The 15104-nt window shown below is 33.4% G+C and overlaps 1 protein-coding gene across 2 annotated transcripts in view; it reads right to left on the bottom strand.

Annotated features, from left to right (window-relative positions):
* Positions 1-934: 934 nt before the first annotated feature.
* Positions 935-15104, bottom strand: part of LOC145672537 (CDK5 and ABL1 enzyme substrate 2) — a 137482-nt gene continuing 123312 nt past the window's right edge. For both annotated transcript variants that reach the window (XM_081741700.1, XM_081741696.1), the window contains 3 exons: positions 13343-13449; positions 10628-10832; positions 935-6878 (listed from right to left, as the gene is read on the bottom strand). In XM_081741700.1, the coding sequence (XP_081597826.1) occupies positions 6738-6878; positions 10628-10832; positions 13343-13449 (453 nt within the window). In that variant the 3' untranslated portion in view covers positions 935-6737. The remainder of the gene's footprint in view (positions 6879-10627; positions 10833-13342; positions 13450-15104) is intronic.

Raw genomic sequence — 15104 nt, 5'->3', positions numbered from 1 at the left:
AACAGAAAATGCTCTATTAAACGACCGATAATTCAAACGACGTGATTTTAGTGCAACTAGAGATGGTTGCTTAATAAAAGTTTCAGTACATAAATGACAAAATTTCTAATATTTTCTTCCAAAACAGACGTAGTGTTTCTCCATGATTACACGAAAATGTAAGTTGTTCGTGGTTATTACGTCTATGTTCCTTAATCATTTATAAGATACACTCCCATATTTTCACTTCTATAACATATACGCGTTTCATCGTATGAGAACTCTGTGCCTCACTGTGAAAATTATTTAATTGTTGGCTATACACAATATACTTGGTTGATTGTGAAGACTTCGGGCATATGATTGTGACGATATCGAAAGAAGTGTTTTAATAATAATAATTATTATTATTACCAGTATTCTTTTAATTAACAGATGAATAAGTCTCCATTTTATCGGGAAGATAGTGGGGATTTGTAAAGGAAATTTAACTCTCGAGTACCATAGAAAATATTTTAAATTCCTTTCTTCAATTAAAATAGCTGTGCTTAAATTTAGTAATTTTAGAAATTGATAGAAACACATTTCTAAAACGACTTCAGAATAAATTTGTAACTAATTTCATTTAAACAGAAAAATATTGTATTTTCATCTGCAGAAGAAACTACTAAACCCTGTGGAAGTCATTAACGTATTCTGCTTCTGATGATGATTCACTTTTGAAAAACACTACGGCAACACATTATTCGATATTACACTAAAACTAAACAATAGACATTTGGAATTATATTCCTTTAAAAGTCTTAATTGGTCAACTTACACAATTTACATTTCTACAATAAAAACAGTTGACATCTCAATCGAATACTTAATATAAGACACTGGAAGAATTACTTCGCAAGAAAGCAGTTCAGTCTTGACACTAAATTACTACGGAAAAAATTCCATAGTACTGTACCGCGTCATTTCTGGAAATACGCTACTGGAACCATATTTATTTGGAAAGTTTCTACCATAACAAATTGGTGAGATATCTTAAAAATACAGTAAGATAGGATTGTGTAAGGTAAATGTTAAATAATTACCTTATAAAAGCAAGTGAGTAAATGTTAAATAATTACCTTATAAAAGCAAGTGAGAATATACAATACGTTATCTCTAAACATGACTTAATCAGTACGGTTAGCTTATTTTACCTTGAAATAGCAAAAAGAAACAGTCCGGTAATATTATGCTAAAATTTTGCAACGAGAAATTAATTCACACATTTTGTGTGTAGGATCTTTCTAATATGTTGCATATTGGTAGCAGTGTCAATGAAACAAGTTCGTTGGTGCGTATTTCTTGACGCTACTTTACCAAACTCTAAGTCTACAGGTTTTTCTTTCCCTCAATAAATGAAAATGTGCAAAAAATATATATACACAATACTTACTGTTTCTACATTTTATAATACACATACATGTGTAAAAAAGTATCGAGGAACTAGGATTCTCTAAACACGCTAACCTTACAACAAAACAAACAAACAAAAAACTGCACGAAATTAAAAGAAATATAAAATAAAACTACAATGAATAACAACTGAAAAAAAGGAACCTGTTTTGAGATATAACAAAACAAAAACACACAAAACAAAATTAACCAGGTACTTACATTTGTTTGTTTACAAGTTTATACAACTACACACATAATCACAAACACACAAAATTCAACATTATGTCAATGTTAAAAATAATAAGGTTACGTGTTTAATGCAACTGTGTGGAACGCATTCTTAAACATTAATTATGGACGACTTAATCTAGTATTACACAAAACGGAAGAAGCTCCAAGTCTACTTAATGCTAAAATAAAACAATTACTACGATTCGTACGTTCACAGTAAGCATTGAAGACGTATTACAATGCTGAACAAACTAATGCAATACTTGACTTAATCTAGTAATATACAGTGTTACATACATCAAATAAAAAATAATCAAATACACACTTTATAAACATATTCTATTTGTGCTAATAGACTTAAAAACTAATTACTTCATTTACTGTACTTAGAACTCAATTCTTTCTCAAGTCTTACTAACTGAATCAGATCATCAAAATCAATTTTTTGAATCAACGGTAGACATATTTTTATCGACAGAGTTCGTATATATGAATTGATCTTCAAGGAAACCAAATGAACGATTTACATAACTGAAGCTTTGTGGAACTACAGGTAGATGGTGTTATAAGCTACAATGCACAATATCTGACCTTCTAAGAACTACGATTAACAATTAAGAAAAAAATTAAATCGTTTCATTGTTAATTTAAATTAACATCTTTACAAGAACGTTCGATTACCGTGGTCTTACATAGAATAAACATATACATCAAAATTAATTTAACTGTAATTTCTGTTTGACATTATGCTTGGCAGGTGATGTTCATTGTAAAAGTAATTACTGAAATAGTTTAACATGAAATTCAATCTTAAGAAGTGCGTCGAAACCACATTAGATGCTGTACTTACATTCCGTCAAGTAACTTGGAAAGGAACAGATAAATTTTCCGAAAAGCACTGGTATCAATAGGTTCTACGGATATTATTACTCTCTGTTTGAGTTTAACCTTGTTAATTTTTAAGTTTTAGATTTTTTTTCAAACTCTCGTTGAGAGTATCTTTGCAAATCCTTAGCTACTAAATGAATGATTGGCCGATTCTTTTTATCTCCTCTTAAAGATTTTTCGCTTCGCTCACGCCCACATTTCTGAATTTTTGTGAATAAGGTAAACACAATGAAAGATATAGAAAATATAGAAAGTAAGCCAGATAATATCCGCAAATTACTATTTAAAAAAAAAAAAGTTTCCAAACCTTTTCTTATAGATCAGAAATTTGGGTGCGCAGTATGACGTCATAATTACTGGACACCCAAATTTCTAAAATACCTATACATGAAACTTTTTGAAAACAATTATTAGCTCCTGTAATGCAGGGGTAAAAGTGGATATAGAAAGGTAGGGGGACGCTATCCCCTGTGCCTATTTTTTGCCCATTGTAACTTTTTGCGAAGTGGAGGGGACGCCATAGATACATTTTGGAAGTGAAGTAAAGACGTGCCCCCGCGTTCCTCCTCAATTTTACCCCTGATGTAATGAGAATTTCCAGATACTATTTGGCTCACTCTAAATTTTCTATGTTCTACATTCTTTTAAGCTATTTAGTAAATTTTAAAAAATGGCGGTAAGCTTCGCAAAGAGCCAAAAGGAACAGCCTGAGTTCGTTATTTTCTATATAGCATCTCTATACGTATCAATGGTAGTACGAACGTGAGAGAATACTCGAGAAATTATATATCGGTACACCGATATATCAATTGTATCTGTACTCTTAAAGCAGCAACAGTAAATTCACTGGTAAACAATAATGTGATCGACTTTGTCTATCTGAAGATATTACTACCACTACAGATTTCTTACTAGTAGTCTTATTCGACTTACGGATAAATGTAAGTATTAAGTTGCTAACCATATTCTTTGTCTAGAATTTGAGTGGTTTGGTTTCGGGACTATGTAATGGATATTTGAGCTCCTACTTAGCAGCGAACACGAAATTACATATTTAAAAAGCAATCGCTGATAACTACCGATTTTTAACTACTTGGATTTACACAAGTACATAAGTTGTTAAGTGCAAATATAAGATGATTTTCAAAGCGTTTTTCGTAGATCCTCCACACAAAACCAAATAAACAAAATTTTCGAAGTAATGTGAATAAACAGTTACATCAGATTCAAATTTTAAATAATAATTTGGAATTGTATCGAAAGAACTTTTGTCAATCGGAAAATATCCAATAATATTGGGTATAATCTCAAAAGTGTTATCACTAGGATCGATTCATTAAAAAAACTAATTGAATTTTCGTTCATAACATTGTTTCTTGCTTCCTTCAATTTATACTTCAAATATTTTTAATATGTATAAACTACCTGCAAAGTTAGCATGCTAAGAACAAGAAAATTATTTTATGCATGTATATCTTATAACTGCATAGGTAAATTTACACAGGTTTTCTAATTATTTTCAAATTTATAAAAGGAGTTCACACCTTTTATTTATACAAATATTATTAATTTAGTAACAACTTTACGATACAAGATTTCAAAGTGTAAAGTCTATTCCTGGAATTTATAACTGATTTAAAACAAATAAATAACCTAAGTTCTTATACCAGGTTCTGTTTGCTGCTTTATGTTTTAGTTTTTTTTTTTTTGAAAATTTAACTGAAAATATAAACCATTAATAAGAACTGTATTATAACTGCAAAAGGATTAATGTAACATCACAATACATTAACGTGCATTAGTGTAATCAGTACAAATAAATGATCATAATAAGGGGAGGAAAACTACTCAGAAAATGAAATAAATTATAAACGGAAAGGAGCATCTGTTTATCATGTGTCAACATGTATTTATCAATATATCTTATAGTGTTAACACCAATTTATAATATTGCATACAAACACGCCTAAATTTGAGAATGACACCGAAAAGCGAAAGCTATAATATACCACAGAGATTTTATGGTAATGAACAATTATTATTGAACATCATGTCTCTTCATTACATTGCTCAATAATCTTACATTGTTCAATAATTTATCTCGGAAACTGAAAATTATACGATTGTCACTGTTATGTCAAACAAACACGTTAAAACAAATGTCCCTTACATTTTTATGTGATAGCATACATTACATTATGTCTTCTGCACAAAATGAGTTAACAATATACAAAGACATATTACAAGATCTAATAACAGTAATCACACCTACAACGAAATAGCAATTATAACATTATGTCAAGTTACATGAAATGGTGTTTAATTTGGCACGGAATAACCATTAAAACATAATACAGTTCAAGGAAAAACAAATTACGCTAATATAAGCTCAGTTATATGGCATTATTATGTCAGTCATTACTCATTAGAGTTCTCTCTTTACAGTTTTGTGAGGTTCTTTTATCATATTTTTAGGAGGAGGAAACACTTTTTTAAACTTGATAATTACGATTTCTTTTAACAAGACAAGCTTAAGAAATTTGACTTGAATTTAATACTTTCTAAAATACCCATACAAGTATATTACAACTAGACGGAATATCTGATACATGAAGAAACACATTTTGTAAAGAACAACTGTTTATATAGCAAATTGAATATTAATCTAGCAAAACTCCCGTACAAAAATGTTCGTGAACAAAGTTACTTGTAAAAGTTAGTATTCACTTGTAACTTACGCAAGAAGTGACAACAAATTTTAACACACGAAGACATCTGAAAAATTCATACTATTTCTTACGGAACTTCGTAACTGATGATTTGTAACAATCCGTTATTGTATATTCAAATAGCAAAGTTGTTCACAACCATGTTGATACGACAGATTCGCCCCTTCTTTACTGAAATTATACTGCTATTCCAAATAATTGGTTAAAAAAACGAAAATATTGGGACAGCTTTGACTTCAGAATTTGTTATGTTAACAAATTAATAAGAATCTGAGTATGCACCGGAAAAGTTATAAAAATAAACATTTTTTTTTAATATACAGTAGTAGAGTCAAATTAACATACGCTTCAACTGTCAGCGCAGTACTTAATTCCAGAGAATTGGACATTTAAATTAAGTTTTAAAAGATAATAAAAACGGTACATATGTGGTGAGCTAAAAATAGTACAATCATACAAAAAAAAAAAATCATGCAAGATAAAAGGTATAACCAACTGACTACAAATAGCACGAAAATTATCTGCACAAGTAATAACAATATACTTTTAAGCCTTATAGTAATCAGGGTTCCAACTGATTTGGCGAGCACGAATTTCCTGACTTTTCTAAGTTATGATTTACAAATTTTCAGGTATATATATATAATGTAAAAAATAAGCGCCCGACCAGGGGTTCCTCATCTACTATGCATGTATATAGTGAGTATGAAGGTATGTGTGTATTTTACAAAACAAAGTAACTTATTTTATAAAATGTCCTCTGCCAAATAGATGGGTACGGCGAAAAGAGAAATAGGTTGTGAAAAGTAAAAAATCGTATTTAAAATTCCTCGACTTTTTCAAGTTCTCCAGATTTTTCCAGGTTGGTGAGAACCCTGGTAATATAGCATCATCTATTTAAATTAACTTATTTTATAGCGTACTGATACATAAAAACTTTATGCTTAACTTGTTCTCATGCTTTTGTACACATATACTTGTATTTAATAACATGTCTACATGTTCGACCACACATGTACTGTTTCTTAAGTATGTTTCTTTACACATATCTAGGTACACAGAAGTTACGTAGCTCTCGAAGTTTCGGAAATTTCTGGGCAGATTTAAATAACAATTTTATATGTAAGTGAAATACATGAAATCATGACACACTCATCAAAAAATGAAAAAAAAAAATACATGTCTATAATTCAACACTTTTTCACTGTATTTTTTACGCAGGTTTCTTAACCAAGCACAACAATTTACAATAATGTCAGCAAATAATATACAATATGTTAATGAAACTAAAATGGCATCTATCAAACATAAAATCTGGGGCTAAGATTTGACCAAAAATAAGTTATAGTTTCTTCATGCTTATGCGACACTTCTGCCCGCTGGCTTCTCATGAAATTGTTCAGCATCTTGAAGTTTCCATTCCTCGCAAGGGGTATTTCTCGACTTGTTCGAGGTGCAATTGAACAGCATGTGTCAGGACTCATACAACAATCTCTGGTAATGTGGAAATACTTCCCATGTTGGTAAGTGCAGACCAAATTCAAGTGCCACCAGTACCGCAAACTCTGACGTAAGAAGATCTTTGCGGTTAAGACGAAACACTCCTTCAGTTCTCTGTAAACAAATAGTTTATAATATTAAGAGTAACATTAGTGGACAATATACAAGGTAAAAAACAAGATTTGTTTTAATAGTTTTATACTATTAGTTTCGAACACATGTATGAAATTTATATTTTTAATAATTACAACTTAAACAGCCGGAAACTGTAGCTCAAAAAATCGACATGAAGTGTATGCATGGTCATCTGGAGTGCCTACGAGAGGAATAATGAATGTCAGCTTGACTAAATAACAGATTTATGAGGGTAATGAAATTTTAACGATTATCAGCGCTTTTGTATGGCCGAATAAGCTAGGGCAATGGAATTCTAATGATTATCAACGCCCATTAGTAGGGGAATAAGATAAAGCAATAGAATTCTGACGATTATCAATACGCATGAGTAGCCAAATAAGATAGCTTTAATGCTTTTAGAATGTTAAACGTGAATTAAAACTATTCTTAAATGGCTGTGCTAAATAACAAGTAGCAATAAAAATCCATCCATTTTGACTTCCAATCAACTAATATGGGAAGTCTTATAAAACTAATCTGTCCATCCATCCATCCGTCCGTCCGTCTATTTGTCGACAGGTATCAGAACAAAAACGGTAAGAGAGCGAGAAGGTTTCATCTCCCCTGTTAACCCCTATTCAAACCGGAAGTAGTAGAAATATACCTTTTGGGTTTCACATAGATCACTAGAGATCAAAAACGGCAATAGAGAGAAGCGTTTATACATATACATCATATATAGGGAGATTCAAAACAACACCGACAACGTTTGGGAGGTGATTCTTGACATCAAGATAAGACAAAGTATAGACCAACCCTGGGTGCGGAAATTCATTATTTCGGAGTTATAGGCTGCCAAAAAACATGAAAAAATAAACTTTAAAGGTCCATAGATTCAATACTATGGGACCTAGCGTAATCGGGTCAAAAGACTTCACCTAGAAACTAATATATACCCTATGCAAATGTCCATGTTTCAGAATCCTGCGGTACTTCTGCAACAATTTTTACAAGAGACTAGCAGCGTTCACCCCGCTTCGCTGCGGTCACCCCGGAACGCAATAAACTTTGTTACTTAGATAATTTTTACTTTTTCGCTTTCAAGTGATTTATAGCGCCTGTTAGTTATGTTAACCCGCCGAGTCACAGGGTCATGCGGGTTGCATATAAATACGTTTATTTTTATACCTATGATGAACTAATAACAAAGGATTTCTACGTATGGACACCTGAATGGTCAATTATCTCAAGACACTGGTAATTGAAAATTAAAGTGATATGATAAAAACCATCTAGGGTCCACATCCTAACAACCCCCCAAAAATGAAAGAAATCGGTTCAGCCGTATTAGCGTGATGAGCGGACAAAGGATTTTTTGTACGTATTTACACCTGATTGGTCAATTATCTCAAGACACTGGTAATTGAAAATTAAAGTGATATGATAAAAACCATCTAGGGTCCAAATCCTAACAACCCCCCAAAAATGAAAGAAATCGGTTCAGCCGTATTAGCGTGATGAGCGGACAAAGGATTTTGTGCGTTCTCTTTTATATATATAGATAGTTGGTAAGTACTTCAAATTATATGCCCGTAGCCGAACTCCCTCTATAAATATTGTTGTATGAGTACCGCAGGATTCTGAAACATGGATATTTGGATAGCGCACATATTAGTTCCTAGGTGAAGTCTTGACCCGATTACGGTAGGTCCCATAGTATTGGATCTTTAAAGTTATTTTTTTCATGTTTTCGTCAGCCTATAACTCCGAAATGTCGGATTTCTGCAGCCAGGTTGGTCTATACTTTTTGACTTATCTTGATGTCAGGAATTATCTCCCAAACGTCGTCGGTGTTGTTTTGAAACATCCTGTATATATAAGGATTCAACACCCCAAGAATAAGTTCCATTTACTCCTTTATCTCTCTATTAAAATTGGAAGTTTTGGAAATATAGTACCGATTTCGGTTTCAATGATGATTCCTATAGATAAAGAGCGGTAATACATGGCGTGGAACTTTGTTTTTTTCATATAGATTTTGTTTGTAAGAGACAACGAATGATATTACGTATGGACTTTTACTGAAAGCTGATGGATCCCCATAGAGCAAGAGTGGTAAGAAATAGCGGAAACGGTAAGAGATAGTGAGATTTAAAAAATGGATTCAGCGTTCGAAGAACGTGTTTCATTTTAGCTCATTTTTCTCTACTGAAACCGGAAATGATACATATTTCGGACTTGACTTTACTTTTGTTTTCACATCAGAGCAAAAACGATACGGCACGATAGTGGAATATTTTTAATACAAGATTGTAGATTTAGAGATCCAAAATAAATGCCATCATAAGATTGAGGAGAAGTAAGTTATTTGTACACCATGTAATGCAGCAATTCATTTAAAACTCTTTAATTCCAGTTGGTACAGATGCCCGCTACTCCCGTGGGCCCATACAATGAATCCTAGAAATCCAATTGCTAGTATTGCATAAATTATTTCTAATACCCCAAAGGTTTCTTTTTTTCACCATTTTCTTGAGTTAAAATATCGGAAATTATATTGCATTCCGAAAGAATTAAAATATAAACTCCAGGGTGTCCAAAAAATCAAAGTAAGTGTTGATATAGAATAGGGCCTAAATCATCAGATGGGACAAAGAAGGAAGTGTTAAGATTTCGATCAGTTAAGAGTATTGTGATAGCTCCTGCTAGGACAGGAAGTGATAGCAGAAGAAGGTTGGCAGTAATAACTATTGATCAAACAAATAATCATATTTGTTCTAAAATTACTGGAGTTCGTATATTAATAATAGTTGTAATGAAGTTTACTGTACCTAAAATTGAGGAAGCATTCGCTAGGTGGAGAGACAAAATAGAAAGGTCAACTGAGGCACCGACATGGGCAATAGCTAGAGAAAGAGGAGAATAGACTGTTCGTCCACTTCCTGCTCCACTCTCTACAATTCTTCCAGTTAAGAGTAAAGTAAGAAAGAGAGGTAACAATCAGAATCTTATATTGTTTAGAAGGGGAAAAGCTATGTCAGGGGCCCCGAGTATGAGATCTAACATTCGATATTGGTTCCACATGGTTCACAAGTCTATTGCCTTTTCATTACACGAATAAAACTTACTTGTTTTCTGTTACAGCAAAGTATTAACATTATACATCCATTCTTCATTAGGTAACACATTTTGTACTAACATTCTGAAAAACAATGCACTAGTACTGACTCAAGGTGTCTACTAAAATTCCACAATGAAATTTCGTGACTTTTTCGTGACCTTTTCTTTACCAAATCATAAAATTTCCTAACATTTTCAAGAGGAATTTGGGTGCGAATTAGACCGAATTTTCATCCATGCGATACAAATGTACTTTGCTTGCGATATGGTAGCGTCTAAAGCCGACCATAGATATTTTTGGTGTTGAATTTTGATGTTTTATAAAACAAAATTTTCTAATCTGTACTTACATTTGCAGTTAAAAAAAATCGTGACCCAAAAGCTAAATTTCGTGACTCTTTCGTGACTTTCATGACCGTTTTCTAATTTCGTGACTTTTTCGTGACATTCGTGACTTTCGTGACCGATAGACACCCTGTGACTAGTAATAACTGAAATATTAAGAAATCATTCGTTTAACACTGATCTTCAAACATCTGACATTATTATTAATACTGCAGTTTTAAAAATATACCCAGCTACATTTTATATTACTCTGTAAATCATTGATGTTATTAATTTCTTACCTCTATAAGGGTTTTTAACACATCTCCTTTGACATCATTCAACTTCGCAGATAACAATAAGCAAGCACCAGCACATAGCTTTCGGTTCTGCTTGTTGATTAAGTTTCTTAAAATTAATTTCTCAAAATAAACATACGCTTGAGCCACTGTTAACAAATCAATATCACATTCTTGTCTGGCAATCTTCCTCATCTCGCGCTTGATACTGCAATAATAATAAAAGAAGGAAATTAAGCATGATGTTTCAGACAAAGGAAAAACAAGAACTACACACGATATTATTAACGTTTAACGAAAATGAATGTCCAATGTTGAGACATGTGCTAATTGATAGATATCTATACAGCTGAACAAAATTATGTAAATCCTCATGCGTAGTTTCCACGAAGATCGACCAAAACGAATTTTCAGTGAATTAAAAACTGACGCTGTACGGTGACCATGCCACATGTTACTATGAAACTGATACCGAATTAATAAAAAGCTTGATAAAGTTTATAATCACACTAGCAAAGAAAAAGTACATTGAATGATTAGCCCAAAATAATAATTAACTGAATTTTTTTGTTCAAATATAATATTAATCAAGGATATTATTTTGAAGTAACAACAGTCACTCTCATCACAAAAATCCATATCTGTTAAATCATTGTTCTTTTAACTTTTAAAGAAGCATTAGATCATTACCTCACTCAATCTTACGCATGTGAAAGGTGAATGCCATTCTAACAATTCATTGCAAATATAAAAGAATTCAGTTGTTAGTCAATTTGTTTCTCTCTTTCAGCCAATTGCAGTGAAATTCATATCTACTTGGTGTAACTTAATGAATGTAACGAACGTCGGAAGGTGATTCCTGACACCGCGGTAAGAAGAAAACAATCCTATGAACATATAGCATATTGGACATATTGGCAGAGTTAGCGAAAGCCAAAAGCGTGGGTTCGAAACGGTGGATATCGAAAACCAATAACCTTAGAGATGGCAATCTAGAAAGTCTAGAAGTGGAGCTGATGTTCAATACGTAGTTGCTCGGTTCACACACACATGTGACGCTAGAATAGAAGAGTGTGGTCATTGTGCTGCGAGTGTTGAATAGGACAAGTGGTAGTGCTCGACTAAAACATGGTGCGTTATTCAAACCCCGAACAGGTTGACATGCTATTCATGTATAGTCGTGCAGATGGCAATGGACGTGAAGCAGCACGATTGTTACGAAAATTTTCCTAACAGTCACCAACCATCACATAGGATGTTTGCAGCAATTTATCGGCGCTGAGTGAAACAGGGATCGTACTACCTGCCCCGTGAATGCTGGTCAACCCCATCGTGTATGAATAGCTGTTATGGACAAACGTGTGTTAGAAGCTGTGGACAATGAGCCACGTACGAGTACGAGGGAACTTAGCCATGAAATGTATGTTATGATAGTTACATGACTGTGTGGCGTGCTTTATATGAAAATGCTTTATACCTATATCACCTGCAAAGGGTACACAGGATTGATAGAAGCGGATTTCCAAGCCCGTGAAGCATTCTGCCAGTGGTTCATTCAATAGACCACTACCATCATGCTATTTCAGACATCAGTCACTGACGAGGTCAAGTTTGTAAGGGATGGTATCGTCAACATGTATAACACACACATGGGTAGATGCACATCCCCTTGGTACGGTTGCCACTCATCAACAACACCAATTCGGAATCAATATACGGTGTGGTACTGTCTATGATCAACTGATCGGCAGATACATTTTACCCCGAAGACTGAATGGAGCACAGTATTTGACCTTTCAGCAGGATACACTGGTCCGAATTACTAGAAAATGTTCCCCTAGCTATTCGCCGCAACATATGGCACACACATGATGGGACTCTCGAGATCTTCAGTGTGAATGTCCTTCTGTGTTAGAACAACAACTTCCCAAGACGTTGGATCGGAGGTGATGGTCCAGTGCATTGGTCTACTCGGTCTCCGGACCTGAATCCATTGGATTTTTATCTGTAGAGACACAAGAAAAATGTAGTGTATGCTACTCTTGTCAACGATGTCGACTTGGAACAGTGTACCCATAACACCAGTATAACTGTTTGCCATGACCCAGGTATCCTCGAATGGGTTCGCCAATCTGGATCCGGCGCTGTCATGCATGGATGCATTGGTCTATTGCGGACACTTTGAATATTTGCTGTGATGTGCCCAACGAACGTACGTTTGTCCCTCTCTACACGTCGATATCTACCGCTTCAAACTTACTGTTGCCACGCTTTCGGCGGCTCCTCTTTAACCCTGTCAATTGCCCAATACGCTATGTTCATAGTACCTTTTTTTGTTTATCTCAGTGTCAGGAATCATCTCCGGATGTTTGTTACATTAAATAAGTTACACCGTGTATATGTAAACTCCTATTTACCTGGCGTTCTCTATGATTATTCATTGATAAGACTTTAGCTTTTACTAGTTCTCAACATTTTAGATAAAACGTTTTTTACTTAAAGAAGCATGGTTTTAATCGTCTGGATAGAAAACTCAATTTTGCGTTTCATTTCATCTTAGATGTATTTAATGATACAATGAAATATTGAAAATAAGATATTGAATGTTTCAGATGTATGGCACAGATGAACATAATCATCTTGCTTAGTAACTTGGTAAAAATATTAGGAAGTATACCATACAGCAACACAAGCTGAACTTTTAACAGAATTACTTACCTCCTCAATTTACTCAGTGTCAATTGTATATGAGGGAACTTCTCTTTGAATTTGTCATTCAGTTCTTTTTTAAGATCAGACGGCCTAACATAGTCTATCACAGAAGTCTGCGAAAAAAAAATACAATATAATTTATATTGACATAGGATTAGACATGAATGCGCTACAAGATGACTACGCAAAGCAACGGAAAATAAGATTACAAAATCGATGAAGACACGTTGGTTATCTTTTTATTTGTTATATTATTGTTAAGGCTGCGGTATTATTATTATTATTATTATTATTATTATTATTATTATTATTATTATTATTATTATTATTATTGTTACTATAATTATAACTAGGGACCGGATTTTAAGGTGCAAAAATTTGGTAGGAAAAAGGGAATAAAAGGGGCTGAAAAATCATTCAAAAAGGTGAAAAAAAAAAGTGCTAACAGGATATCGTTATTGAGTGGTATAGTATACAGTTACATGAACATTCTTTATTAATTACACCAGCAAATATTGTTAAAATCTTGACTTTAAACATTGGATATAAATTGCAAAATAGTTTTATTTAATCCCAAACTTGTACAACATTCAACATTCTTGTAATAAAATTGTGGTTAAAATCAACTCGGTATTTTAAAAAAGAAAACTTTAATTTAGCAATATTGTGGCTTGAGAAACCGTCACATACTACTGGGTCTTCAGGAACTGGTTATACTTGATTATGCACAACATTTCTGTATTTTCAAATGTTAGTTTCTGTCGCTTGGAGCTCCTTATGTGGAGAAACTTCGCTCGACAACAACAGAAACCAAGTGATACATATCTTGTAAGTGCATGGACAGGAAGTTCAGTTGACGTTGCAAACCTTTTCATATCCGGATTGTTTCACAAATTCAGTTTAAATTTATCCCTAGCAAATCCGTCAAGATTGCGTCTAAATTTGTGGAATCTTATGTGTAAACTTGATTGAAAATAAAACACACTGTTCTGTCCAATTTTAAAAAAAGAGAGAGAAAGGGACAATAAAGGTTCTGAAGACTAAAAGAAGTAAGAAAAAGGGAAATTTTACGAATCTAGCAAAAAAGGTGCAACATTCACTAAAAAGATGCAACAAAGTACGTTCATTTCAGTTCGTTTTATGCGCGGAAATACATATTTTGAACTTTGGTTGCTATAACAACTACCTTTTTAGAAAAGGTGCTGCACCTTAAAATCCGCTCTCTAATTATAACAACGTCGGTTTTTGAAGAATAAAAGCACAAAATGGTACAAAAAATAAATGGATATAATATACATAAAAAATTAACTATTTCTTATAGACCTGAAATTTGTATGCGCATATAAAGGGTTATTCAAAAGCGCCCCAGTTTTAGATCGTCTGGCAAATTTTTATTTCTCGTTGCCGACATTGTTTTGTATTGTTGTTCTACACAAAAACATTCTGATTGTCGCCTTAGTCTGAATTTCTCGCTTTTCTTCAATCTTTGTCTAGCCATGGAGAACTTTATTATAGCGCAACGTGTGCTAATCGTGAAAACTTTTTATCAGAATGGAGATTCGCAGACTTATGAAAAAGTTAATTGAAACGGCTTCAACAATGAAAGTTAAAAGTCCTGGGCGTCGTCGTAGTGGACGTTCTGAGCAAAACATTGCGGTGCTTCATGACAGTGTGGTTGTGGTTGTAGTCAGGCAGTCATAGCGAATTTCACGAACGGAGTTATTGTATGCCAGCGCAGTAGAGGAAATCATATGCCCTACGTCATTCA

The sequence above is a fragment of the Thermobia domestica genome, chromosome 2 (assembly GCF_964235325.1).
Source record: "Thermobia domestica chromosome 2, izTheDome1.hap1.1, whole genome shotgun sequence".
Lineage (NCBI taxonomy): Eukaryota > Metazoa > Arthropoda > Insecta > Zygentoma > Lepismatidae > Thermobia > Thermobia domestica.
Note: the sequence above shows the minus strand (reverse complement) of the source record. Positions and strands in the feature narration are given on the sequence as shown.